This window comes from Ascidia mentula, chromosome 8, assembly GCF_947561715.1.
Source record: "Ascidia mentula chromosome 8, kaAscMent1.1, whole genome shotgun sequence".
Taxonomy (NCBI): Eukaryota; Metazoa; Chordata; class Ascidiacea; order Phlebobranchia; family Ascidiidae; genus Ascidia; species Ascidia mentula.
Genome location: NC_138573.1, coordinates 6,026,548 through 6,053,404, shown reverse-complemented (window position 1 = coordinate 6,053,404; position 26,857 = coordinate 6,026,548). Strand labels below are relative to the sequence as shown.

At 41.4% G+C, this 26,857-nt stretch overlaps 2 protein-coding genes and 1 pseudogene across 3 annotated transcripts in view; 1 reads left to right on the top strand and 2 right to left on the bottom strand.

The window, feature by feature from the left end:
• Positions 1 to 18,081, top strand: part of LOC145910446 (exocyst complex component 3-like) — a 59,778-nt gene extending 41,697 nt beyond the window's left edge. The window contains exon 20 of the mRNA XM_082997576.1: positions 18,018 to 18,081. The gene's annotated coding sequence lies outside the window, so the exon portion shown is untranslated. The remainder of the gene's footprint in view (positions 1 to 18,017) is intronic.
• Positions 244 to 12,269, bottom strand: LOC145910977 (sushi, von Willebrand factor type A, EGF and pentraxin domain-containing protein 1-like). The gene is given in 38 exon segments (XM_082998206.1): positions 244 to 612; positions 671 to 834; positions 1,138 to 1,286; positions 1,511 to 1,622; positions 1,686 to 1,871; positions 2,054 to 2,251; positions 2,504 to 2,683; positions 2,819 to 3,010; positions 3,120 to 3,232; positions 3,322 to 3,448; positions 3,545 to 3,682; positions 3,830 to 3,947; positions 4,046 to 4,141; positions 4,214 to 4,299; positions 4,396 to 4,466; positions 4,756 to 4,877; positions 5,436 to 5,616; positions 5,666 to 5,870; positions 6,285 to 6,482; positions 6,554 to 6,751; positions 6,812 to 7,009; positions 7,153 to 7,350; positions 7,782 to 7,924; positions 8,049 to 8,257; positions 8,316 to 8,479; positions 8,868 to 9,016; positions 9,241 to 9,352; positions 9,416 to 9,601; positions 9,784 to 9,981; positions 10,244 to 10,423; positions 10,559 to 10,750; positions 10,860 to 10,972; positions 11,062 to 11,188; positions 11,285 to 11,422; positions 11,570 to 11,687; positions 11,786 to 11,881; positions 11,955 to 12,040; positions 12,137 to 12,269. Coding segments are annotated over 38 exon segments (5,712 nt in total). The 5' UTR covers positions 12,195 to 12,269; the 3' UTR covers positions 244 to 399.
• On the bottom strand, positions 13,091 to 25,255 carry LOC145910973 (sushi, von Willebrand factor type A, EGF and pentraxin domain-containing protein 1-like; annotated as a pseudogene). The gene is made up of 23 exons (XR_014403223.1): positions 25,117 to 25,255; positions 24,827 to 24,912; positions 22,981 to 23,076; positions 22,050 to 22,185; positions 21,718 to 21,834; positions 21,559 to 21,645; positions 21,175 to 21,363; positions 20,685 to 20,796; positions 20,461 to 20,612; positions 20,003 to 20,172; positions 19,512 to 19,693; positions 17,580 to 17,718; positions 17,190 to 17,382; positions 16,645 to 16,842; positions 16,304 to 16,501; positions 16,046 to 16,243; positions 15,777 to 15,974; positions 15,004 to 15,195; positions 14,623 to 14,786; positions 14,354 to 14,465; positions 14,129 to 14,277; positions 13,783 to 13,946; positions 13,091 to 13,584 (listed from the first exon to the last, which is right to left on the bottom strand). The product of XR_014403223.1 is annotated as a sushi, von Willebrand factor type A, EGF and pentraxin domain-containing protein 1-like (transcript).
• Between the last annotated feature and the right edge of the window lie 1,602 nt (positions 25,256 to 26,857).

Below are 26,857 nucleotides of genomic sequence, written 5' to 3'. Positions count from 1 at the left end.
GTTTGTTTGCCAAAAACATAGATTGCGATAAGACGCTATAAAGCATTTACATGCAAGTGCTTGTGTGAACACGTTTGGATTTTGACTTGCATTTGTAGAATAGGCTTTAACACATGCCAGGCGATAGCATGTTTCACTTCCGCATTTAGCAATGAATAAATTTTTCTGCACTGACCCTTCCACTGCATGTTGTTTGACAATAATCGACATCATAGATGGATTTTGTTTTCTTGTTACGGTTTAAATTGCAATATTAATATGTTGACATGTTTAGTGCATCTAATAAGCGGATTAATACATTGGTAAAACAGAAAACAAAAATTCGGAGTTTCCAAAATTGCACATTTTACAACTTTTCGTGTCGCTTTTCGAGGAAACGACGCTCCAAGTAGGTCGCGTTCATGTCCTTGTAAAATTGCTACTTAGACTTTCCAAATGTTCCGCGTAATCGAAGCAAGGATCACCGCAGATTGATAAACCCAGCTGCTCGGAAAGTTCTTCGCTAAGTCCCGCAAAGCTCTCTTCTGAGACCAAAACTCGCTTTCGGTCGCCGGTTATCGCGTATAACTGCTGCAGGTCAAGTTGGTTGTGCTCGATTGCAAGGACGTAGATCTGAAACAACAACCAGGTTAAATATGTTTACAAAACGCTTAAATGAGGAACCAAGTACCAATGCACCGCTCCGGCGAAGATCGTTCGCAACCGTAAGAACGTCGCCTTCTATAGGCCCGTAGGTGATAACAACAACAACATTCACAGCGTCTGGGCGGTCTCCGTTTTCTGGACGAAATATTATGTCTCGCACACGTTCCAGGGCGCTCACCGTGTTGCCGCCTGTAAAAGCAATTCCTTTACAGTTAAAACACATGTTTGTATACTGCACAAAAGACAGTGCAAAGTAAAATAATGTTTTTCATACGTATACATTGAAGGTGTCAACAAATAACTTAAATTATTTAGAGCATTTATATTGCGTTACTTCTTATATTAGCGGTCCAATCAAAAACAAGGTTATCTCCTTCGACAGCAAAGTGTTTCGGTAATTACCATTTTGCCATTGAAATGGATTTATTTCCCTACGTTTTCTGCTATTCTATATGGCGTCTTTTAAAAAAAATACTTTAAACAAAATCTTACTGCTTGGTGCATATTGAATCGCAATGAATTTTTCGATCAGGAAATTGATGTTTTTGGTTTCGTTTAGCAGAATGTGAGCTATGTTGCCTGGGTCGCTGTTGTGTGGCAATACGGCTATCTGAGCTTTATCTTCACCGATGATAAATTGCCTGAAAGTTAAAAAAAAGTTTTCATGCTTGGTCGAACTGTGAAGTGCACGAATGCGTTTGTTAATCGTATGTTATTATAGCGTTTCCAATAACACATTCCGAAAATCGTCACACTGCTTGAAAGTGCTAATTTTCGCATGTCAGTCCCCGTTATGTAATGCTCTCGCCGTGGGATATTTCGTATCGTTCGTGGTGACTCATTTAGCTTACCTATACAAACTTACCAGAATATAGATTCCACAAACTGCTTTATCACATCCCACTCATCAGCTCCGGCAGATTCGTACGTGTCCAACACGAAAACGACATCCATCAGTGCATAAGGGGGGCATATTCCTGTAAATCAGTAAAAACGAATTGTCAGCCTACTATATAACCGTATGTGTATGTCCCGTATACTTGTGCAACAAGGTTTTGGCGCACTCCATTCTGTGTTGTTCTGACAAATGTTGCTGACCCTTCCTTCTGGCTCGAGTCTGAATTCATCACCCGAACATTGAAACGTACATTCCGACGATGGCATGTTCTGCTTTGTGCAGGTGTACGTTCCGTTTGAAAGAGGGCCTTGTTCTTTACACTGATGCGCTAATATTACATTATAATGTGTCAATAGTATAAGAGTTTTAGTGTTTTTTAATTAGATGTGCTTGTTTACGCACAAACGTTAATTGTTTTCATTAAAAGCGTGATGTGCATTTGTTATTGTAAACATTAACGTATTCCATGGAACAGATACCATGAAAGGTGGAAGATTATCCTTGACCTACGTTCACAAAAAGGCGTTGGATTGTTCCACATCATTACGGCTTGATCTAATTCAACACACGTTGTGTAAAGGGACCCGACAAGTGTGTGATAAAGATCGCAGCCGAATTCGCATTGAGACCAGATGGGAAAATCGCCCTCGGCCGTGCATTCGAGAAAACCGTTTTGTGGTGTTTCTGGAGACTTGTTGCACAACTTTTCTGCACAAGAAAAAAAGGCAATAATCCGACTGTGTAGCTAGAGTTACTTGTGTTTATAGCAAGGATTTTTGGGTCTGTGGACCACTTGACCTTTTAAGCTCTATGGACCGATGAGGCTTTTTTGGCGTCGTCTCTTTTAAAAGTGAATTTCATCACTCAACGTATTTTGGTTCAAAAAAATCAATATCTATAGATTACCCAGTTCAAACTTGGAAGCAACGGGGAATGAAATTGATTAAAAAAATATCTAACTTCTACAGGTTGGTGCCTTGTTGTTCCACTTTCCATCGGGCCCACATTCTGTTGCGTTACTTCCGTTTAGTGCGTAGTCACGGTCGCAATTGAAGGTGCAAAGGCTCCCGGCAATATTGCCATTGGAACACGAAACCGTTCCGTTGTCCGGGTTGGTTTGATGTGGTTCACATACAATAACTGTAAATATTAAAATGCGTAGCATGTATGTTTGGCGCAATGGCATCTGTGTACATTTTTTTATGATTGCACGGTCACGCATGGCCTGTTATGCCAAAAAAGCCACTTAAAATCTATTATTTCATTTAAACGAACGTTCGCAGGTTGGTGCAAGGTTTGTCCATTCAGCTTCATTAGTTTTTCCGTTCTCGCAACGCGACAGATTTAACCATCTCAGCAGGTGGTTTTCGTCGCAAATGAACAAACACTCGCTCCCTACGAAGTTTGAATCGGTGCAGGTAACTCTGCCGTTTTGTGGGTCGATATGTGGCGGATTACAAACCATACCTGGTAAAATGTAAAGATAATTACATGTTAGCATAATTTAAAGCAAGCTTTGACGTTGCATGTGGGATTTTTCTGTCATTGCAAGCATGTAATTTGCAATTATTCTTACGGCATTCCGGAAGTTCATTGTTCCGTATCCCAAACACCCTATCGTTTTCCTCTTGCCTGATGCATGTTGTGTCAAATTCTCCAACAAGCTGATACCCCTCATCACAGTAAAACCTACAAAATTCCACGAGTTTGCTGCTGAATTGTTACTGCATGAGCCTTTGGTATCAGTATCAAGTAATAGTGTGAGCTAGATATATTACCTGCACATGCTCCCCAGGGTTGTTTCTTTGTCACATGTCACGTCGCCGTTATCTGGACTTGCAACAAAAATGTCGCACATGATTTCAAAGCACCAAGGCGGTGGAGCATTCCACTCACCGTTTCCACCTTATTAGATTTTGCAAAAAATAAGGGTAAAATTGCAGTGTTTCGAAAGTTTTTCTAATCATGTTTATCAAGCTGTTTTTTTTGCATGTTACCTACCACATACAGAAAAGAAGCTGCCGTGTAGACTGTAGTTAAAATCGCATGAGAAACGACACACACTTCCCACGTTGTTATTGTGGCTGCACGATACTTTGCCGTGTATCGGAGCTGCTTGGGGTGGATTGCACACGCTCGCTAAAGTAAAACAAAAACATAATACTGTTTCTTACGAAAGAATTTTGCCAAATTTTAAACGGGGAAACATTGATAAAGCCTCGTGCATAATCTTAATCCTTAAATGTTAACCAATAAATAGCCGTTACACGTGGCTTCGAGTAATACCTGTGTTATCGCAACCAACTAATGGGGCGTTGCATCCGTCTTGGTCGCAACAACACCTACACACGGTGTGCAAAGAGGCCATATTGCATTGTGTGGGATACCAAGCTGGCTGGGGGTTCTGAGTGAATACTTTAGTTGTTAGATTAAGCCACCAAGAACACAACTGAATAGTGTCGCCTCGTAACGGAAATATTAGCATCGAGTTCCTATTATCACCTGTATGTAGTTGCTGTCACATGCACTGGCTTGCTTGCAGCGTTTATCAACCCACACTCCTTGATTGTCCGTTCTGACGGTGTTTTGACAAGCCTCCTGGTTTTGAAGCGTAATTTTTTACATCAAAAATTGCTGTTGAGTAACTCGTGGCTTATCATTGTCCTGTACCTGATTGGTTCGACATTGTGTAAGTTTGCCTCGAAAGTTACACTCCCCGTTGCTTCGTGCGTTTTCACAGACCCAACACATCAGTGCTAAATAGATACAACATAACGCTTGACATGTAACACACAATATTATAAAAATATAGCAAATGTGATTTCATTACTGATTTAACTTAACATACAAACCTGGCACAAGATCGATATGCAAAAGAAGGATTGCAACTAAACAGTATATATCCATCATATATTCCTGCGTACTACCCAAATCCTATGCAGTCTCAGTGAATTCAGAATAGACAGGCTTTCCAAGTACATTCTCGTTGGAAATGCTTGTTGCGGGATATACACGTTCGTTTTATGTCACGGTTTTGCGATAACGTGGAAGTATTTTGTGGTTTCCCATGCGTAGATGATAGCGCGTGATAGCGTTATCAACATCTTTCTATGTCCAAGTAAAGTTGCGTGATCTTTCTTTGATACACAATATTTGGATGATGGAGGCCCATTTATTTTTATGGCCGTTTCATTGACTTCTTTAATTTTTACTTTTTTGACACTGCAAATGATCTTTCTGACAAGGACTCAGGTTTTCTCATCCTTTTGGTTGCATTAACGGAAGGAGCCGAAATTTTGATATTGTTGAAATTCTTTATGTGTAAATGTGTTGTCTGTATAGGAATAAACAAGTATAGGAATGTTGCAGAACAAGCGGAAGAAAGGTACTGTGGCGCTCGCCGCAACGCCTAAACATTTACTCTTGCGGTATTGCAACAATGCGAGGTATTCTTTCTCTACTTTCTGGTGACTATACAATCACCGTTATCCGTTGGGCACCAAAATAGGTGCAACGATTGGGAAAAACAAAGTCATTTGTATGCAGCTCACAGAATTCATATTATTGGCTCGATGCTAATATCTATCTGGTTAAGTAAGCGGTTTCCTTGACGTCTCTCGATGCTGTTTTCGTCTGCTTTAACTACTTGCCTTCCAATAAGGTACAATGGCTTATGCCTCTTATTAAAATACGATTTAATCTATGTGAATTTTTTAATCGTGGCAAAGAAACACCGACATCGAGGAGCAAGGAACCCCCTGCTTTGGCAAGACACAAGTTACTTATCTAGAGTAAATGCATATATCTACACTCCTACTGCAGGGTGGTGCTTGTGGCGTTGGCAGCTATAAGCAGAATTTCGGCTACAAGCAAGTTTTGGTTAGAACATGACCATGCAGTATCGTTGACGGTTGACGGTCCATGCAGTATCGTTGAGACAAGTGTTCTGATCGCGTCCAGGTGGGTAAATCGCATATCCTTCTCCTGTGCACTCAAATGTGCAGGTCGAGGTGGCGAAGTTGTCGTTGCTGCAAGAGAAATTTCCGTGGAGCAAAACACCCTGGTCATCGCACCTGTTCGCTGCAAAGCAAAGTTGAATGTGTTACCTCGTATATTCCCCGCTCTCAATTGTAAAAACACCTCGGATTCTATTTGGCTGCGATGCCAATTTTGCCTTCGCTGGGCTCGATACAGTTTGTGTAGAGCGGTCCAACACGGGTGTGGAAGGGGTCGCAGCCGAACTCGCATTGAGAACCGCGGAAGTTTCCGTCGGTGCAAACACGGAAACCGTTCTCTGGCGCCGATGGTGGGGTGCCGCAAGTTTTACCTGAGTGGGAAGTTACACGTGATCGCGGCGCCCCAATGTTAATGAAAAGGACGTGGCAACATGCGCATGTCGATTCTGCAAGAGAGTTGAAAGTGATTTGTTGTTTTTTATAAGATAAAAACTGAATGTGTCCGTGGCGTTCGTCGGCTCGACGAAAGGAAAAAGAATGTAGTCGGATATCTCGCAAATATAAGGATCAAATAGTAATTTTAGATTTGTTCATGCATGGTACGAAAGTCTGCAAATAAAGTCAAATGTTTCTGAATGTGCTATACTATATCCAAGATATTGTATAGCTTTTGACAAGATTGGTGCAAAGAAAAGAGCATTCAAGAATAAGTTTTGCTGCGATAACGAGTTAAAAATTTCCAGCGAATCGCTGGAAAAAAGCTAGGGAAAGTTGGAACCCCCTACGTTCGCAAAGTGGCTCAGGATTGGTCCACACGCCAATGGCATCGCCGTTTCCATCGTCGACACAAGTGGTGCCGGGAGACCCAACCAATGCGTAGTCGATATCACACGTGTAAGCACATTCGCTGTTAAGAGAGATGCCTGCGTTGCACTGGACTGCACCGTTAAGTGGGTTTTTCCTCGGGGGAGGACATGTGATGGCTGCACGATTAAATTAAAAGGATTGAGAAACTATTAGTACTGCGGTTGTTTCATTGCATCGGGAAACGTACGTTCACAGGTTGGTGCAGGCTCGCTCCAAGCACCTAGTGCGTCTCCGCTAAGATCGTCGAGGCAAGTTACCAACGGGGCTCCAATAACAGCAAAACCTTCATCGCATGTGAAAGTACAGTCGCTGTCGACCGCGTTTCCGTCAGAGCAAACAACCAAACCATTGGTGGGGCTGCTTTGAGGCGGTTCGCAAACAATTGCTACAAAGTGACAGAATGGTTAAAGTGGAGTGAGCAACGTGGGATCTCCGGGTAACCTACGTTCACAGACGGGTCGGGGATTGGTCCAATCACCCAGTGCGTCGTTGTTACCATCATCAGCGCACGTGGTCGTTTCATCTGCGCCTATTAGGGCATAGCCTGGCTCACACTCTAACGTGCAAACGCTAGTGGCAAAGTTGTCGTTGGAGCTGGTTACTGTTCCGAAATCCGGCGCGGATTGCGGGATGCAAACAATTGCTAAACATGAATAAATCCATATTTATAGGAGCGAAAACCCTTCGTCGGTGAGGTGAATGTAAGCGTTTGAACAATATCATACTATTACTGCAATTTAACTATCAATTGAGCCTTCAACGCAGCAACAGTGAGTAATAACATACGGTTGCAGACTGGTGGAGGGTTGGTCCACACGCCAAGTGTGTCGCCATTTCCGTCGTGAATACAGGTAGTTTGTGGCGCCCCTTCCAGATCGTAGTTTGCGTTACAAACGAACGAGCACTGACTGCCCATGATGTTGCCGTTCGTGCAAGATACAGTGCCGAACTCTGGATCGGCCTGTGGCGGTTCGCAGACGATTTCTGCAAATATTTTGGCCTCACGGTTTACCATCATTCTTTTTTTAAAGCAGAGAGAGTTGAGCGCAAAGCATGTTGTTCAGATACGTTTGTAACTGTCCACATTGCTGTAAGGTCCTTGAAACGAATGCAGCTTGAAGGCACTGACGTGCCAGGCTTTTCTGTCTGCGGGCGGCATTAGAGGACGCAGAAAACAATATATACATTGCTTTAACCACCAAAGTTCTAAAAGATGCGCGCAGTGTTGGATTTGTGTGTTGGATTAGTTGTAACAACTCGTTCCTACCGCAGAAACGTGTTTGTTTGCCTAAAACATAGATTGCGATAAGACGCTACAAAGCATTTACATGCAAATGCTTGTGTGAACACGTTTAAATTTTGACTTGCATTTGTAACATAGGCTTTAACACATGCCAGACGATAACATGTTTTACTTCCGCATTTAGCAATGAATAAATTTCTCTGCACTGACCCTTCCACTGCATGCTGTTTGACAATAATCGACATCATAGATGGATTTTGTTTTCTTGTTACGGCTTTAAATTGCAATATTAATATGTCGATATGTTTAGTGCATCTAATAAGCAGATTAATACATTGGTAAAACAGAAAACAAAAATTCGGAGTTTCCAAAATTGCACATTTTACAACTTTTCGTGTCGCTTTTCGAGGAAACGACGCTCCAAGTAGGTTGCGTTCATGTCCTTGTAAAATTGCTACTTAGACGTTCCAAATGTTCCGCGTAATTGAAGCAAGGATCACCGCAGATTGATAAACCCAACTGCTCGGAAAGTTCTTTGCTAAGTCCCGTAAAGCTCTCTTCTGAGACCAAAACTCGCTTTCGGTCGCCGGTTATCGCGTTTAACTGCTGCAAGTCAAGTTGGTTGTGGTCGATTGCAAGGACGTAGATCTGAAACAACAACCAGGTTAAATATGTTTACAAAACGCTTAAATGAGGAACCAAGTACCAATGCACCGCTCCGGCGAAGATCGTTCGAAATCGTAAGAACGTCGCCTTCTATAGGCCCGTAGGTGATAACAACAACAACATTCACTGCGTTTGGGCGGTCTCCGTTCTCCGGACGAAATATTATGTCTCGCACACGTTCCAGGGCGCTCACTGTGTTGCCGCCTGTAAAAGCAATTCCTTTACAGCTAAAACACATGTTTTGTATACTGCACATAATACAGTGCAAAGTAAAATAATACTGGCCGTTTGGTCAGCAAAATCGTCTGAAAGTCACACCAACTGCACTGATGAGACCTTTTAGGTAGAACAGTGGCCATTTGAATATTTTCAAACGTATACATTGAAGGTGTCAACAAATAACTTTTTTTATTTTGAGCAGTTAGATTGCGTTACTTCTTATATTAGCGGTCCAATCAAAAACAAGCCTATCTCCTTCGACAGCAAAGTGTTTCGGTAATTACCATTTTGCCATTGAAATGGATGTATTCCCCTACGTTTTCTGCTATTCTATATGGTGTCTTTAAAAAAAATACTTTGAACAAGACCTTACTGCTTGGTGCATATTGAATCGCAATGAATTTTTCGATCAGGAAATCGATGTTGTTGGTTTCGTTCAGAAGAATATGAGCTATGTTGCCTGGGTCGCTGTTGTATGGCAATACGGCTATCTGAGCTTTATCTTCACCAATGATAAATTGCCTAAAAGTTAAAACATGATTTTAATATTTGGTCGAACTGTGAAGTGCACGAATGCGTTTGTTAATCGTATGTTATTATAGCATTTCCAATAACACATTCCGAAAATCGTCACACTGCTTGAAAGCGCTATTTTTCGCATGTCAGTCCCCGTTATGTAATGCTCTCGCCGTGGGATATTTCGTATCGTTCGTGGTGACTCATTTAGCTTACCTATACAAACTTACCAGATTATTGATTCCACAAACTGCTTCATCACATCCCACTCATCAGCTCCAGCAGATTCGTACGTGTCCAACACGAAAACGACATCCATCAGTGCATAAGGGGGGCATATTCCTGTAAATCAGTAAAAACGAATTGTCAGCCTACTATATAACCGTATGTGTATGTCCCGTATACTTGTGCAACAAGGTTTTGGCGCACTCCATTCTGTGTTGTTCTGACAAATGTTGTTGACCCTTCCTTCTGGCTCGAGTCTGAATTCATCACCCGAACATTGAAACGTACATTCCGACGATGGCATGTTCTGCTTTGTGCAGGTGTACTTTCCGTTGAAAAGAGGGCCTTGTTCTTTACACTGATGCGCTAATATTACATTATAATGTGTCAATAGCATAAGAGTTTAAGTGTTTTTTAATTAGATGTACTTGTTTACGCACAAACGTTAATTATTTTCATTAAAAGCGTGATGTGCATTTGTTATTGTAAACATTAACGTATTCCATGGAACAGCTACCATGAAAGGTGGAAGATTATCCTTGACCTACGTTCACAAAAAGGCGTTGGATTGTTCCACATCATTACGGCTTGATCTAATTCAACACACGTTGTGTAAAGCGACCCGACAAGTGTGTGATAAAGATCGCAGCCGAATTCGCATTGAGACCAGATGGGAAAATCGCCCTCGGCCGTGCATTCGAGAAAACCGTTTTGTGGTGTTTCTGGAGACTTGTTGCACAACTTTTCTGCACAAGAAAAAAGGCAATAATCCGACTGTGTACAGTTACAGATACTTGTGTTTATAGCAAGGCTTTTCAACACGTTTGGGTCTGTGGACCACTTGACCTATTAAGCTCTATGGACCGATGAGGCTTTTTTGGCGTCGTCTCTTTTAAAAGTGAATTTCATCACTCAACGTATTTTGGTTCAAAAAAATCAATATCTATAGATTACCCAGTTCAAACTTGGAAGCAACGGGGAATGAAATTGATTAAAAAAATATCTAACTTCTGCAGGTTGGTGCCTTGTTGTTCCACTTTCCATCGGGCCCACATTCTGTTGCGTTACTTCCGTTTAGTGCGTAGTCACGGTCGCAATTGAAGGTGCAAAGGCTCCCGGCAATATTGCCATTGGAACACGAAACCGTTCCGTTGTCCGGGTTGGTTTGATGTGGTTCACATACAATAACTGTAAATATTAAAATGCGTAGCATGTATGTTTGGCGCAATGGCATCTGTGTACATTTTTTTATGATTGCACGGTCACGCATGGCCTGTTATGCCAAAAAAGCCACTTAAAATCTATTATTTCATTTAAACGAACGTTCGCAGGTTGGTGCAAGGTTTGTCCATTCAGCTTCATTAGTTTTTCCGTTCTCGCAACGCGACAGATTTAACCATCTCAGCAGGTGGTTTTCGTCGCAAATGAACAAACACTCGCTCCCTACGAAGTTTGAATCGGTGCAGGTAACTCTGCCGTTTTGTGGGTCGATATGTGGCGGATTACAAACCATACCTGGTAAAATGTAAAGATAATTACATGTTAGCATAATTTAAAGCAAGCTTTGACGTTGCATGTGGGATTTTTCTGTCATTGCAAGCATGTAATTTGCAATTATTCTTACGGCATTCCGGAAGTTCATTGTTCCGTATCCCAAACACCCTATCGTTTTCCTCTTGCCTGATGCATGTTGTGTCAAATTCTCCAACAAGCTGATACCCCTCATCACAGTAAAACCTACAAAATTCCACGAGTTTGCTGCTGAATTGTTACTGCATGAGCCTTTGGTATCAGTATCAAGTAATAGTGTGAGCTAGATATATTACCTGCACATGCTCCCCAGGGTTGTTTCTTTGTCACATGTCACGTCGCCGTTGTCTGGCCTTGCAACAAAAATGTCGCACCTGATTTCAAAGCACCAAGGCGGTGGAGCATTCCACTCACCGTTTCCACCTTATTAGATTTTGCAAAAAATAAGGGTAAAATTGCAGTATTTCGAAAGTTTTTCTAATCATGTTTATCAAGCTGTTTTTTTTGCATGTTACCTACCACATACAGAAAAGAAGCTGCCGTGTAGACTGTAGTCAAAATCGCATGAGAACCGACACACACTTCCCACGTTGTTATTGTGGCTGCACGATACTTTACCGTGTATCGGTGCTGGTTGGGGTGGATTGCACACGCTTGCTTAAGTAAAACAAAAACATAATACTGTTTCATACGAAAGAATTTTGCCAAATTTGAAACTGGGAAACACTTATAAAGCTTTGTGCATAATCCTAATCCTTAAATGTTAACCAATAAATAGCCGTTACACGTGGCTTCGAGTAATACCTGTGTTATCACAACCAATTAATGGGGCGTTGCATCCGTCTTGGTCGCAACAACACCTACACACGGTGTGCAAAGAGGCCATATTGCATTGTGTGGGATACCAAGCTGGCTGGGGGTTCTGAGTGAATGCTTTGATTGTTAGATTAAGCCACCAAGAAAACAACTGAATAGTGTCGCCTCATAATGGAAATATTAGCATCGAATTCCTATTATCACCTGTATGTAGTTGCTGTCACATGCACTGGCTTGCTTGCAGCGTTTATCAACCCACACTCCTTGATTGTCAGTTCTAACGGTGTTTTGACAAGCCTCCTGGTTTTTAAGCGTATTTTTTTTGTATCAAAAATCGCTGTTAAGTAACTCGTGGCTTATTGTTGTCCTGTACCTGATTGGTTCGACATTGTGTAAGTTTGCCTCGAAAGTTACACTCCCCGTTGCTTCGTGCGTTTTCACAGACCCAACACATCAGTGCTAAATAGATACAACATAACGTTTGAAATGTAACACACAAAAATATAAAAATATAGCAAATGTGATTTGATTCCTGATTTAACTTAACATACAAACCTGGCACAAGATCGACATGCAAAAGAAGGATTGCAACTAAACAGTATATATCCATCATATATTCCTGCGTACTACCCAAATCCTATGCAGTCTCAGTGAATTCAGAATAGACAGGCTTTCCAAGTACATTCTCGTTGGAAATGCTTGTTGCGGGATAGACACGTTCGTTTTATGTCACGGTTTTGCGATAACGTGGAAGTATTTTGTGGTTTCCCATGCGTAGATGATAGCGCGTGATAGCGTTATCAACATCTTTCTATGTCCAAGTCAAGTTGCGTGATCTTTCTTTGATACACAATATTTGGATGATGGAGGCCTATTTATTTTTATGGCCTTTTCATTGACTTCTTTAATTTTTACTTTTTTGACACTGCAAATGATCTTTTTGGCAAGGATTCAGGTTTTCACATCCTTTTGGTTGCATTAACGAAAGGAGCCGAAATTTTGATATTGTTGAAATTCTTTATGTGTAAATGTGTTGTCTGTACAGGAATAAACAAGTAAGAATGTTGCAGAACTAGCGGAAGAAAGGTGAATTACTGTGGCGCTCGCCGCAACGCCTAAACATTTACTCTTGCGGTATTGCAACAATGCGAGGTATTCTTTCTCCACTTTCTGGTGACTATACACAATCATCGCCATCCGTTGGGCACCAATATAGGTGCAACTATTGGGAAAAACAAGGTCATTTGTATGCAGCTCACAGAATTTATATTATTGGGCTCGATGCTAATATCTATCTGGTTAAGTTAGCGGTTTCCTTGACGTCTTTAAACTGAATAATAAACGTATAGTCGCGGAGCGGTCCATCGTCTAACTATCCATTACAATGAAAATGATTCATTTCTCGATGCTGTTTTCGTCTGCTTTCACTACTTGCCTTCCAATAAGGTACAATGGCTTATGCCTCTTAATAAAACACGATTTAATCTATGTGAATTTTTTATTCGTGACAAAGAAACACCGACATCGAGGAGCAAGGAAACCCTGCTTTGGCAAGACACAAGTTACTTATCTAGAGTAAATGCATATATATACACTCCTACTGCAGGGTGGTGCTTGTGGCGTTGGCAGCTATAAGCAGAATTTCGGCTACAAGCAAGTTTTGGTTAGAATATGACCAAAACTTTCGCATAAAATTTCGGAATAAAATAATGCTTTACGGTTACATATACACCTCAGTTATGTTAGTACGATGATGCTGTTTGTAGACGTAAGGGAGAAAACTAAGGGTTTGCTTATGGGGCAATCGTGGTAAGTTCGTCGTGTAGGTGGGCGTCGAAGCACGGATCACCGCAAATCTGTTCGGCCAACTGGTTTGAAAGAGATTCGCCAAGATCGGCGAAAGAACCCTCAGCGATAAGGAGGCGGGATGGATCGCCGGCAATTTCATTCAACTGACCTTCATCGAGAGCTCCACGGGGTGGTTGAATTCCAAGGGCATAGGTCTAAAAAACACATCACAATAAAATTCCAAAGTCACATTGGCTCATATGCAAGTTCAATGTTTCATTTTCAGTATTTGCCATTATGTGCTGCGACCCCTCTAACGCACGAAACAGCAACTAACTACACTGGAAATATTATACTGAGCCAGTTTCTTGCCCAGATTTGCAAATAGCCGTGAAAATGAAAACAGCGCTTACCAGTACGCCATCTGCACGAAGCTGTTGTGAAATAGCTGCGACGTCATCCTGGGATCGACCGTCAGTGATAACAAGGGCGACATTCTTGACGTCTGGTCGATCACCGTTTTCGGGTTTGAAGATCACATCTCTGGTGTAGTTAAGAGCATTTCCAGTCCTGGTTCCTGAAACACGAAATAAAATCATGTTTAGGGAGTCATCAAATGGAAATTGGTGTTTTAGGGTCCAACTAAATGAATAGAAGGGAGTATTTTTGTCCAACTCATTGGAGAAAGTGTATTTTCTACGCCTAAGCGATACAGCTTTGCTGGTCGGACAATTCTCATGCCACTGAATTTGCTCTTACCAGAGCCGTCGTAGGGGATTTCGTTAAACTTCGCAATGAAGTCCTTGATGTTGTCGAAATCTCCAAGCAAGATTTCGGAAGTTGTGTCAACGGCTCTGTTGTATCGGAACACGGCCAGTCTTGCGGAGTCTGGGGCCAGGATATATGAACTGAAATTGACAGAATGAGAATTCATGTGTGCTCAATAAGATCCGAAGTAACTCTGTGCCTGGCAGCAAAACTTACGACAGAACGGTTCTGACGAAGTCCTGCATGATGGGCCAGTTGTCAATACCAATGGAGGATGAGGAGTCGAGAATGAAGACAGCATCCATCAGAGCATATGGAGGACAGTCACCTATAAATGTCAATTAGGTAACACAACTTCGTACTTTAGCAAGTTTAAACGTTTTGTTTGTATGATCATTGTACGCGCTTGTAAATCTATTTTCAGCATCATCGAACGCATGAGTTTCACGTTGTGTTTATGCGCAGTATATCAAGTGTCAACTTACGTGCACAACAAGGTTTGGTGACGGTCCATGCGTGTCGTTGAGACAAGTGTTCTGATCGCGCCCAGGTGGGTAAATCGCATATCCTTCTCCTGTGCACTCAAATGTGCAGGTCGAGGTGGCGAAGTTGTCGTTGCTGCAAGAGAAGTTTCCGTGGAGCAAAAACCCTGGTCATCGCACGTATTCGCTGCAAAGCAAAAGTTTAACGTGATACCTCGTAAATACCTTACCGGAAGCGTGATTTGGCCCAACTCGCTCTAAATTGTTAAAAACGCTTCTATTTGGCTGCGATGCCATTTTAACTCACATTTTGCTTGTTGTAGACTGGTGTTTTCGCCCAGGCCCTAACAAACAAGGCCTTTTTCATGCAATTGCTCTACTTACGTTCGCAAACTGGAGCGGGGTTGTCCCAGACGAGGTTGCCTTCGCTGGGCTCAATGCAATTGGTGTAGAGCGGTCCGACACGGGTGTGGAAGGGGTCGCAGCCGAACTCGCATTGAGAACCGAGGAAGTTTCCGTCGGTGCAAACACGGAAACCGTTCTCTGGCGCCGCTGGTGGTGTACCGCAAGTTTTACCTAAGTGGAAAGTTACACGTTTAGGCACGTGATCGCGGCGCCCCAATGTTTATAAGAAGGACGTGGCAACATGCGCATGGTGATTCTGCAAGAGGGTTGATAGTGATTTGTTGTTTTTATAAGAAAAAAACTGAATGTGTCCGTGGCTTTCGTCGGCTCGACGAAAGGGAAAAGAATGTAGTCGGATATCTCACCAATATAAGGATAAAATAGTAATTTTAGACTTGTTCATGCATGGTACGAAAGTCTGCAAATAAAGTCAAATGTTTCTGAATGTGCTATACTATATCCAAGATATTGTATAGCTTTTGACAAGATTGGTGCAAAGAAAAAAGCATTCAAGAATAAGTTTTGCTGCGGTAACGAGTTAAAAATCTGCTGATAAAATCTGCTGATAACATTCAAGGTCAGAAAAAACCTAAAAAAGATAAGGAACAATTAGATAAGTACATGCTGTCACAAAGCCAGTCCAAGGAGACTCGCAAGAAGGAAAAGAGTCAATTTGCTGTGAATCAACCATGATTACTGCATCGCATCGGTATTGGATGCGAAAAGAGATAGGGAAAGTTGGAACCCCTTACGTTCGCAAAGTGGCTCAGGATTGGTCCACACGCCAATGGCATCGTCGTTTCCATCGTCGACACAAGTGATGCCGGGAGACCCAACCAATGCGTAGCCGACATCACACGTGTAAGCACATTCGCTGTTGAGAGAGATGCCTGCGTTGCACTGGACTGCACCATTAAGTGGGTTTTCCCTCGGGGGAGGACATGTGATGGCTGCACGATTAAATTAAAAGGATTGAGAAACTATTAGTGCTGCGGTGGTTTCATTGCATCGGGAAACGTACGTTCACAGGTTGGTGCAGGCTCGCTCCAAGCACCTAGTGCGTCTCCGTCAAGATTGTCGAGGCAAGTTACCAACGGGGCTCCAATACGAGCAAAACCTTCGTCGCATGTGAAAGTACAGTCGCTGTCGACCGCGTTTCCGTCCGAGCAAACAACCAAACGATTGGTGGGGCCGCTTTGAGGCGGTTCGCAAACAATTGCTACAAAGTGACAGAATGGTTACAGTGGAGTGGGCAACGTGGGATCTCCGGGTAACCTACGTTCACAGACGGGTCGGGGATTTGTCCAATCACCCAGTGCGTCGTTGTTACCATCATCAGCGCACGTGGTCGTTTCATCTGCGCCTATTAGGGCGTAGCCTGGCTCACACTCGAACGTGCAAACGCTGGTGGCAAAGTTGTCGTTGGAGCAGCTTACTGTTCCGAAATCCGGCGCGGATTGCGGGATGCAAACAATTGCTAAACATGAATAAATCCATATTTATAGGAGCAAAAACCCTTCGTCGGTGAGGTGAATGTAAGCGTTTGAACAATATCATACTATTACTGCAATTTAACTATCAATTGAGCCTTCAACGCAGCAACAGTGAGTAATAACATACGGTTGCAGACTGGTGGAGGGTTGGTCCACACGCCAAGTGTGTCGCCATTTCCGTCGTGAATACAGGTAGTTTGTGGCGCCCCTTCCAGATCGTAGTTTGCGTTACAAACGAACGAGCACTGACTGTCCATGATGTTGCCGTTCGTGCAAGATACAGTGCCGAACTCTGGATCGGCCTGTGGCGGTTCGCAGACGATTTCTGCAAACATTTTGGCCTCACGGTTTACCATCATTATATTTTTATAAAGCAGAGAGAGTTGAGCGCAAAGCATGTTGTTCAGATACGTTTGTAACTGTCCACATTGCTGTAAGGTCCTTGGAACGAATGCAGCTTGAAGGCACTGACGTGCCAGGCTTTTCTGTCTGCGGGCGGCATTAGAGGACGCAGAAAACAATATATACATTGCTTTAACCACCAAAGTTCTAAAAGATGCGCGCACTAACATGAACCTTGCATGCAAATCAGAGACTAAAGAAATTATAGACAAAATTTATCTTCACAACCGCATTTCTACCATGTAACATTCCACCCTTTCCATTAATCACGTTCACAGACGGGTGCAAGCGAGCTCCAGAGACCAAGAGCGTCGCCATTGCCGTCGTCCAAGCAAGTCGAGCTCGGTTCGCCAACGAAGGCGTATCCATCGTTACAAGAGAAGTCGCATACGCTGTTCTCACGGTTGTCGTTGCTACACGACACACTACCATTGATGGGATCGGCGTGGAACGCAGACAATTGCTGTTAAATAACCGCTATGTTAACCCACTGCGTTCTCGTGTGGCCAATAACATTTCAATTTAACGTGGACTTCAAATGCAAGCAATCAAAGGGAGAGACAATATCGTATATCAGAAAGTGAAAGCGGCGATGTTGTTAGAGGCTGCGTGGGGTTAAGTTGTCTTACGTTGGCATGTTGGCGCGGTATCGGAACAAACGCCCAAGACATCGCCATTTCCGTCATCGAGACATGTGACGTCGGAACTGCCGATAAGTGCAAAAGTTGGGTCACAAACGAAAGTGCAGACGCTCGTTGCGAAGTCGTCGACTGTGCAAGACACCCCACCGTTTGCGGGGCTGGACATTTTTTGTTTGTATAAAGTTTTGATTTTTAGCCGAATATGACGTTGGCATAATATGAGTAGGCCGCAAGTTTACAAAAGGGTAGAATAATTTTAAATTATTTGTAAACTAGGAACATTTTCTAACAAAAACTATAAGAAAATTTATCAGTGGATGTTTTGTGCAATGCAAGTAAAAACTTTTGTGGAGCTTCAAATTAACAAACATATACTTTTCCTGAATTTCCTCCCAGTAAACTACAACCCCGATAGGTCCCACAACCGACCCATGTGTGTAATGTGTTGATATTTTAGCTTTGCACAGAAGTATGTGAAGGCGAGTGGAGCAGCAAAACACCCACAAAGAAGTCAAGCGGGCTCCACCAAGCGGCTGCTAAATTTCGTGTAACCAGTGTACCGACTGCCAACACACCTTCATCCATATTTAGTCGATTTAACAAATTTATCTACCAATAAATTTCATCCACAGAAAAGAAAGGAACGGTTTTGATTATTGAGTGCTCAACTACTTATCTACTTACTTATATTGTGCTACACAACCTCCATTTATTCTAATTGTTATTGTACTCAAGCTCGGCATGCTTTCTTTACCCATAAAGGGTGCAAGCTTATTGTATGTTTTTCCATAGTGTTGTGTTCTGGTCACATTGAATTTCTTTTTGCGCGCTGTTGTATTGATTTTTTTTATTGTGCAATATTATACACCTCATGTTAATATAACAAATGACCGATATTCGACTAGCCCAGTGTTTCTAATTTTTTTTTCGTATCGCCTCCTGAAGAGATTGAAAATTTTTTTTGCATCTTTACCAGGACAATATCATGCGATGGATGAGGCTGATGCAACAACGCCAGTTTATCAAACTTTGATTTGTACTCAAAACAGAAAGTGTAACTTTAACTCGACCTGACATCATAAGTCGCGCAACAGCTGTGATCATTAAATGCTGAACTGGGGTCTTTGGCCCCCACTTTTGCAACCACTGGTCTAGTCCTAAATGGAAGAGTCTTTAGCACGTATATCTTTACGTCTTTCCGGCAAATTGATGTCAAAACAGAAAAAGAATTAGGAGTAAAGTTGGCCTTTATAATTATTTGAAGTAAGCAAGCGTATTTGAATTCTTGGTCATGCGCCATCATGTATTACGGTCCTATAACCAAAATCAGTCTGTACCTGCGTTTTGTTTGTTATGTCACAATGGCGACAAGTTTTCGAATGTTTTGGAAGCGCCAACTTACGTGTCTGCTGTCTTACTGTTGGGAGATGGTTTATAAACTGAACTTTTGTTTTTATTGCTTACCAATGAAAAAGGGATGAAACAAAAAAAGAACAAAGAAGGAAGAAATAAATGAAATCATTTACTTCACAAGGTATGTTTACTTGTTTCGTACATTCACAAAAGTGACATACCGACTGAGGATGTTTATTTTGTAACAGAATTTAGCATAGTATACCATTCCATTCCAACCTGCTTAATCACAGGAAGTCCCGTGATATAAAATATGTGCCTGTAGGTCACGTTTACGTAAACTTGGCCAAATCAGATTGAATTTTCGTGCGAATAATCAATGGAATACTGTCTGGATGCTTTGGCAACCACATTGTACTTTAACGCATTTACATATAGCATGAATATTTTTCTGCAATAAAGCCGCGCATTGCACAGTTTTCAGTGAAAATGAAACAAAGCTGTACAAAATTTCTTTTTCGGCGTGATCGGCCTTGATGAGTGAGCTTTTATGACTTATTACCAATCAGCCTGTGGTCTTTTGTTAAAGATGACTCACAAGTCGCATCGGTTGGTACAGATTTCCTCGCTAATGCCTGCAGAAAGCAGATCGTTAAGACCTTCGAAACCCTCGCTGGCGATGAAATACTGGCTCCTTTCACCAACAATTTCCCGCAGGCCGTCGTCCAATTGTTCCACTGTAAGTTTTCCAAGGGGCGGCATGACTCCGATTCCAAACATCTTCACAAATGCAATATGTTGGAATGTTTACCACGAAATCTTGTGTAAAGAATATATTGTTCGCTGTACGTGATAAAACCTCGAGGAGTTTGTAGTAAAGGCAATTTTCTTCCTGTTGCATTTCTTGGCATTTCGCAAAAAGTGACTCTGTTTTATTTATACAGTATTCGCAGTATATAATTAACGCGTGACAAGAAATATGACACCCAACGACGAATTGGAGTAGCAAGAACGTGCCCTTCTAATTTATCAAATATTGGTTCTAATGGGTTTGCACGGTCGGTAACTGTTCTTAGAACCAATGCTCACCAACACTCCTGCTTTTCTAAGATACGTGGCGTCCTCTTCGGCTGGATCCTCTGGTGATGTTTGTCCGTCGGTGATTATTATTATCACGTTTTTTGCTCCGCTTCGATCGCCCGTCGTTTCATTAAATATCACATCTCTGGCGTAACGTAAGGCTCGGCCAGTGAAGGTTGCTGGGCGACAAGGTTGCCAATATTTAGCTCCTGTCATGCTGCGGTAATCACCATTTTCGCCCAAACGAGGTGCATTACACGTGCCGTTAAAAAACGATATTTCTGTACCATCACGTGGGGAATGAGATAACGCTTTTGCAACGATGAATAATCGACTGTGATCGCACATAGTTCTAATATTTTCTGCATTGCTTTTGTTTTGCTTTAGGGATCACATTAATCAGTTGAAAATCAACTGTCTTCGCGGTCACGATTTCGTGAGCTACTTTAAGAGCATTATATACTTACCCGATGGATTGTATTTCATTTTTCCGACCGCTTCTAACAGCCCTTCTTTATCATTCGAAAATTGGTTAAACAAAATTTGTGATCTTTTGTTAGGCCACCGCCCGAAGCTGAACACGGCAAACTGGGTGGCCTCGGTTGTTACTTCAAAAGTTCTGTGCAACGCAACATATTCCCACAATAAACGCTTTGAACACGTATCGTGACGATAACTGGTTTTGACTTACCTAATAATGCTCTGAGAAAAACTAATCATAATTGGCCAGTTGGAACGCCTCACTGACAACGAGGAATCTAGTATGATGCAAGCGTCCATAAGAGCGTGTGGAGGACAGGAACCTGTACAAAAATAAATTGCAACAATTTTGTGCTTGACGTTTGACACGTGTATTGCCAGTGAAGTACAAGGTGCCGTAATGGGGAACTATGGGTTTTGTAAAATTTAAGGCCATCAATTTCGTCTGGCGCTCAAAGAACACACATTTTGAACAGTATACTATTATAACAAGCAAGAAGGTTTCGAACTTGTTTCAAATAAGTTTATCAAAAATAAGTGACGGACTTGCCCGTATATGAACTTTCGTACTGCCCAAGCAAGCGCTCGTCCTATCAGAACAACAAGTTTTATATATAATAACAATCATGTTGTCGCGGTCGTGATAAGCCACGTTTGCTGTATAGCGTAACGAGTCCAAAACGAGGTCTTGACCGACTTACGAGCACAGCAAGGCTTTGGCCGGTCCCACTGTGGATTGCCTTGCCTCTCACACGTCAATGTATCGCTTAGTCGTGGAAAAACGTGGTATTGCTCATCTGTGCAGCGAAAATTACATTTCGATCCGAGGTTGAACTCGTCCGTGCATTCAAAAACGCCTTGGTTAAATGAAACTGCGTCGCATAACTTGGCTGAATATAAAAATAAAAATAAAGGAACTTGATCTTGATTAAAACCATGGTCATTGCCCTTAGCTACCTTTACACAAATATAAAACGCAAAATGTTGTGTTGTTTTCGTTCACAATATCACAATTGACTTTAAGTTATTCTGTTTGACGATTTGCTGTTGGGATAACGTTGACAGATTTGTATGTGTGAACGTACGTAAGCATCTTGGTATATCGTCGTTCCAGACAGCCCTGTTGCCTCGTCGAACGCATTTGACCATCTCTGGACCAGTCAGGATATAACCTTGCAGAACACAGACCTTTTTTTAGCAACTAATCAGTCACGTTTTACGTCACCAAATGCCTATTTTCTTACCCTGATCACATTGGAAAAAACACTGCGCGCCAACTTCTGTGGGTGTTTTTAGAAAATCACAGCTGCGCTCTCCGAATTTCGGTTGTGGCAAATTAGGACACTGTAGTCTTACGGAGTCTAAAAATACGCAGTCGGAAGTTGAATTGGTTGAATGCAAATTTAACCAACGTAAATCTATATCCTTAAAACTTAAAGTGAATTCAACAAATTTAACAAAGCGAAATATATTTGTCTAATTTAACAAGACTGACAGATTTTAGCCTGAAACGAAAGTTTCTTAGATGGTGTATATCCTTAAAACTTATTCCACATTTATCGAATTCCAGTAATACCGAATAGAAAAAAATCGCCCCAACTTTGACAGAGTATTGCTGGGCCGTTGCAAATGTCCGTTGAGCAACAACATCGACATACGGAGCTTGGTGACCTGGTATTGCACTGCGTAGGATACCACGCCGGTTTGGGATTCTACGTAGAAATTCAATTCGATAACGGGGGTAAATTTTTAACCGCAGCGCACGTTATCCAAGATACCTAATCCCGTGCTAATATGCGTCCCTTAATCTAACCAAATCCAAAAATTGGCCTAAATCCTGGCAATATCATTTTTTATTGCCCTCCGTGTATTTAATATTCAAGTTATGTCAAAGCGTTTCTCTAAATTGCAGGTGCGAAAAACAGTGTATCTGTTGGCAGTTACATTCAAATAACCTTTGTTTTACGTTTTTGCAACCTGCTTCATTCAAAGCAAGTCTGAAAAAACTCCAAAAACATGCAGCCCAATGAATTGAAAATTCAGCTAAATGTAATCTGCAATGTAACACGTTGCGCCAATATATAATGTGGTGTTATTTATGTAGTAACGTTCCAACCCTTCAAGGCTGGTCATAATAACGCGTTGTTATTATTATGTTTTAGTCAGAATGTGAGCTTTTGTGTTACACAACAATGGGATTACAGATCTGGTTGACTTGGAACGTTCCAAAGCGCACCGCAACTGTCCAAAAATGCAGAGATTGTGACTAATTAAGCGTGTTTGCTTTGCGGGATCGCGACCGCAGAAAGTTCAAAGCATATCGGCGTTAGAGCGGGTGTATTGTGTAAACAAGCGAGTCATTTTGTGCTGCCCTTTCCAATCACGAGCAACATCATTGTGAAACTGCGGAATTGACACATGTGTAGATAAGAACAGGCCGATTATATCAGTGCAGAAACTAATGCCACTATGAGTGGAACAAACACAAAGAAATGAAGGACCTTTACCTGATAGACGTTGTTTGCACATGCGGCGGCTTGTTTGCATGTTTTAGTGATAGCCCGTTGGTATCCATTCCTCCTTACTACGTTCTGGCACGCATCCTAGAAGCAAAAATATTAGGTCGAAGTGCGTGTTGTTGGCACCAATTATATCGACGAACGAAACAATATGTTGTATGGGGTGTGGCAACTTCAATCATCGCCGTAAAATCAAGATATGTCAAATATTGCAGTGATGGACCAGGATGTCTATTTCGTGCTCAAATATCGTAAAAAAAACGCCTATCTTGCACGTTTGCAGTTTTTGACCCATGTCAAATATGAGGCTCATGTCAATAGAATACGGTCAGGGCTCTGCATGTTTGTGCCTCCGAATTTAAATTTAAGCTCAGGAAGCGCTTGGATCCGAATGCTTTTGTAAGTAAAGTTATAAGGTTTCGTTCAACAGTTTACATACTTATTACTGCTACGCGTTTCTATTACATCATATCTTCTCGATTAAAAATTCTCTATGTACATTTGTCGCTAAACTTCATCTATGTGTGTTGGCTGAGTAGACACGCTAGTCGACAAAAAAAAATTTGCTGGAAAGACAAGGGTAAAACTTATTATTTGCGACGGTTCCATGGCGATAATTCGCGCTTTGTTAACGGAATATATGATAGAAGATTTCGAATCATACGTTGATAGGTGTTATTCTGTTGTATCTGGGGCGGCAACCAACAGACAATTAAACGAAAAAAGCGTTTCTTCATTTATGCACGAGTCATATAATGTAAAATTTTGAACAACTTTGTGGATTAAATTAAAAAGGCGCATAGAATCTATGTATATTATGGCATTGTTGGTGGCCGCCACCAGTATGGAAGAAATCGGCGACATTTTGTTTCACGCAACGCGGGTTTTTTGCGCAAATGAACACGAAATAGCTAAACGCCAGTTGGGACATTTTAAGTAAAAAAATAAACAGAGAAACAATGGAATATTGCGCCACGTGGTCTGAAACCGATCAACAAGAAGAAGAGGAACAAGACTCGTTTCAACCAAGTTGCAATGAAAACCGATTTTCACAGCATTTCAAAAAGGTAATTATTGAAGCAAAATCTGTTTTTTCGTCATCGGATTCTAACCCAACCAATGTGTTCTTCTGTCCAAAAATAATATCAAAATTTTGTGACAACTATCTTCCGAAAATTGCGCTGTGGAGCAGTTTGTTGTTGAGGGATTTAGGTCGGCACGGGAAGAGCACTGCGTACAACATTTACACAAGTTTTTTGGAAAAGGTTTCCGTAAAACCCTACCAAACTTTGTGCAACAACAACAGGACACAAGGCATAATGGAAAAGAGTCAATAAGAATTAAAACGTACGAGATTGGAAGGGCGCAAATTAAACGGGTTGCACGAATTTGCTGAGCTGTACGACCAAAAACGTATCGCCTTGGTTCGGAAATATATGGATAGCGCCTATCGTGCTCCAATAAAGCGAAAACGTAAATTAATCGTAAACGAGGACGAAGAGAGGAGAAGTGGGGTAAGAAACCAAAAACTTGCGGCCCCGATAAAAAAATTGGGAAATATTTTCAAACGCCTGTAGCAAGTTTGCGTTCTTCAGATATAACAAATAAGTAAAACAAATCGGATAAAACTTCCCATATACTGTTGGAATTTTTTTTTTTTGAAACTACATGCCCTTCCATACAACTTGTGCAAAAATCATCGAAATCCATTGAGAAACGGCAAAGTTATGAGCGTCCAAAGTTTTGTCGACTGGAAAAAAGGTTTTGTCGTCTCGTTGGTTCAAAACCCCATACGTTGCGCAACGTTGCCACGTACAAAATTTTCCAGACTCACCTCGTTCTTCGCACACTTTTTTATGCGTCCGAATAAAATGCAGTGTCTGTTTGACGGCTGGTTTTTGCACATGAAGCAGTTCAGACCTACAAAAATAAATCTTAATATTAAAACTCCTTTCATTTTTTACATCGCATTTGTTATTCCATTTTGCTTTGAATGTTAAAAATATTAATTTCGTTCGGTTTGAATATTCAAAGCATTAAATGTTTCGCTACGTTAAGTGCATGCAAAACTGAAAAAAACATTCCCACACACCTCCGCTACTTTATTCACAGTAGCTGACTTACCAAAAGCACATCCTGCTATCCAGGCTAACGTCAGCGCAAATCCTAAGCTCCTCATGGTTGTATCGCGTTTACTTTCTTTTTGCAGATGTTGGGCCTGAGTTTACTGTAAGAGATAACTTGTGTACCTTTTTCGACGAGGCGCATCAAATTTATGAGCATGGGCAACCTAAACGTCACGATTTTCTGCTTTGCGATCCCTATGCGTAGTGCTTGCGTGCCGCCCAGCGGCTGTTTACGTGGTTTGGATGTTTCTTTATCCATACATCAAGTTTCAGTTTATTTCTACATTCAGAGCTTTCTATGATCAAAATAACTTAGGTCGTTGACAAAATGATTGAAAACCTCTTGATACCCTGTTTATTGACAACGTGTAGTACGGGCTGTCGATTTATCCATATTTATTACACCACCACAAACCGCAGTGTTTCACATCTTTTTTGTGGTGCAGCAAATTAAAGTATTTTGATATCGCCCCCGCAACGAGATGGAATGTGGCTGCAAATATGCCACATGACTTAATGTCCGTGGCAATTCCCGCACAGGTTCTCTTTTATTTTTTATGATTATAAGCTGGGAGCTTTCCGATAATGGCCCGAAAAGTATCAATTGTTTCAACTTGATCAAAATGTGTAAATCTGCAGGAAAATCAATTTAAAGGACTTTACAAGTTTAGTGTCACTGCGGCGCTAATGTCTTTGAGTTTTTTTTATCGTGCGAGTCTGTGTTATTTAGTCTGAATGGCGGTTTTTTATGTCTATTGGCAGCACACTTGTATGCCCTCTGGCAAAGCAAATCGAACACAAGTCCAAATCGGGTTCTTTCAAGATGCTCGTTGATATCGCAGCAAGGGTCACCACAAATAACATCGGCCAACTGGTCGGATAGAGCTCCCTTTAAGCCTTCGAAACTTTCTTCGGATATAAGTACTCTGCTAGGGTCACCAGCTATTTCGTTCAGCTGCACCTCGTTTAGCTGGTTTGGAAAACTCGGCTTGATACCAAGGGCGTATATCTGCGAAATAGAAACAAAAAGTCATGTCTACAAACGGAAACAAACAATGGCAACATCGGAAAGTAATTTGTTGAACCTATCCAATGCCAATTATTACACAATTATTAATGCAAAACATTGGAAATGCGAAAATTTATAAAACAACGCTTACAAGCGTTGACGTATACTTATAATCCAATGCTAACATTAAGAAAAACTGGACTACATCACTGTCTAAATTATTTAATTGTTGCTGTTAAGCAAAGAAAGTATTGAATGCAAACAACTATTTAAATTGTAAGTATTTGTCAGTTTTTTTCAAATAAGTGTCTTTGTTTGATTGGTTTCTGTTTACTAAGTAATTCAAAAGCCAGAGTTTGGTTACGAAGTTGGTTTGAGATTTCCAATACTTGGTCTTGGAAAATTCCGTCCGTAATAACGACTACGACATTCAGGGCACTCACTCGGTCACCATTTTCAGTTGTAAACATCACATCTTTCACATGCTTAAGTGCAGCCCCCGTGTTTGTACCTGACAATAAGTCAAAATGTTTGCTGTTGTGATCAGATACTTAAATAAATTATTATTTGTTTTTTTTCGTGAAAATTTTTCAAGTACCAAATAATTCATACTTAAACAGCCGAAGATAAAAAATTTTACAGTTACTTTCAATAAAGGTAAACAGGTCATATGCTTTTTCATTTGGGAACGTTTACCTCCAGATTCGTAGTTCATAACTTGGTTACAGGA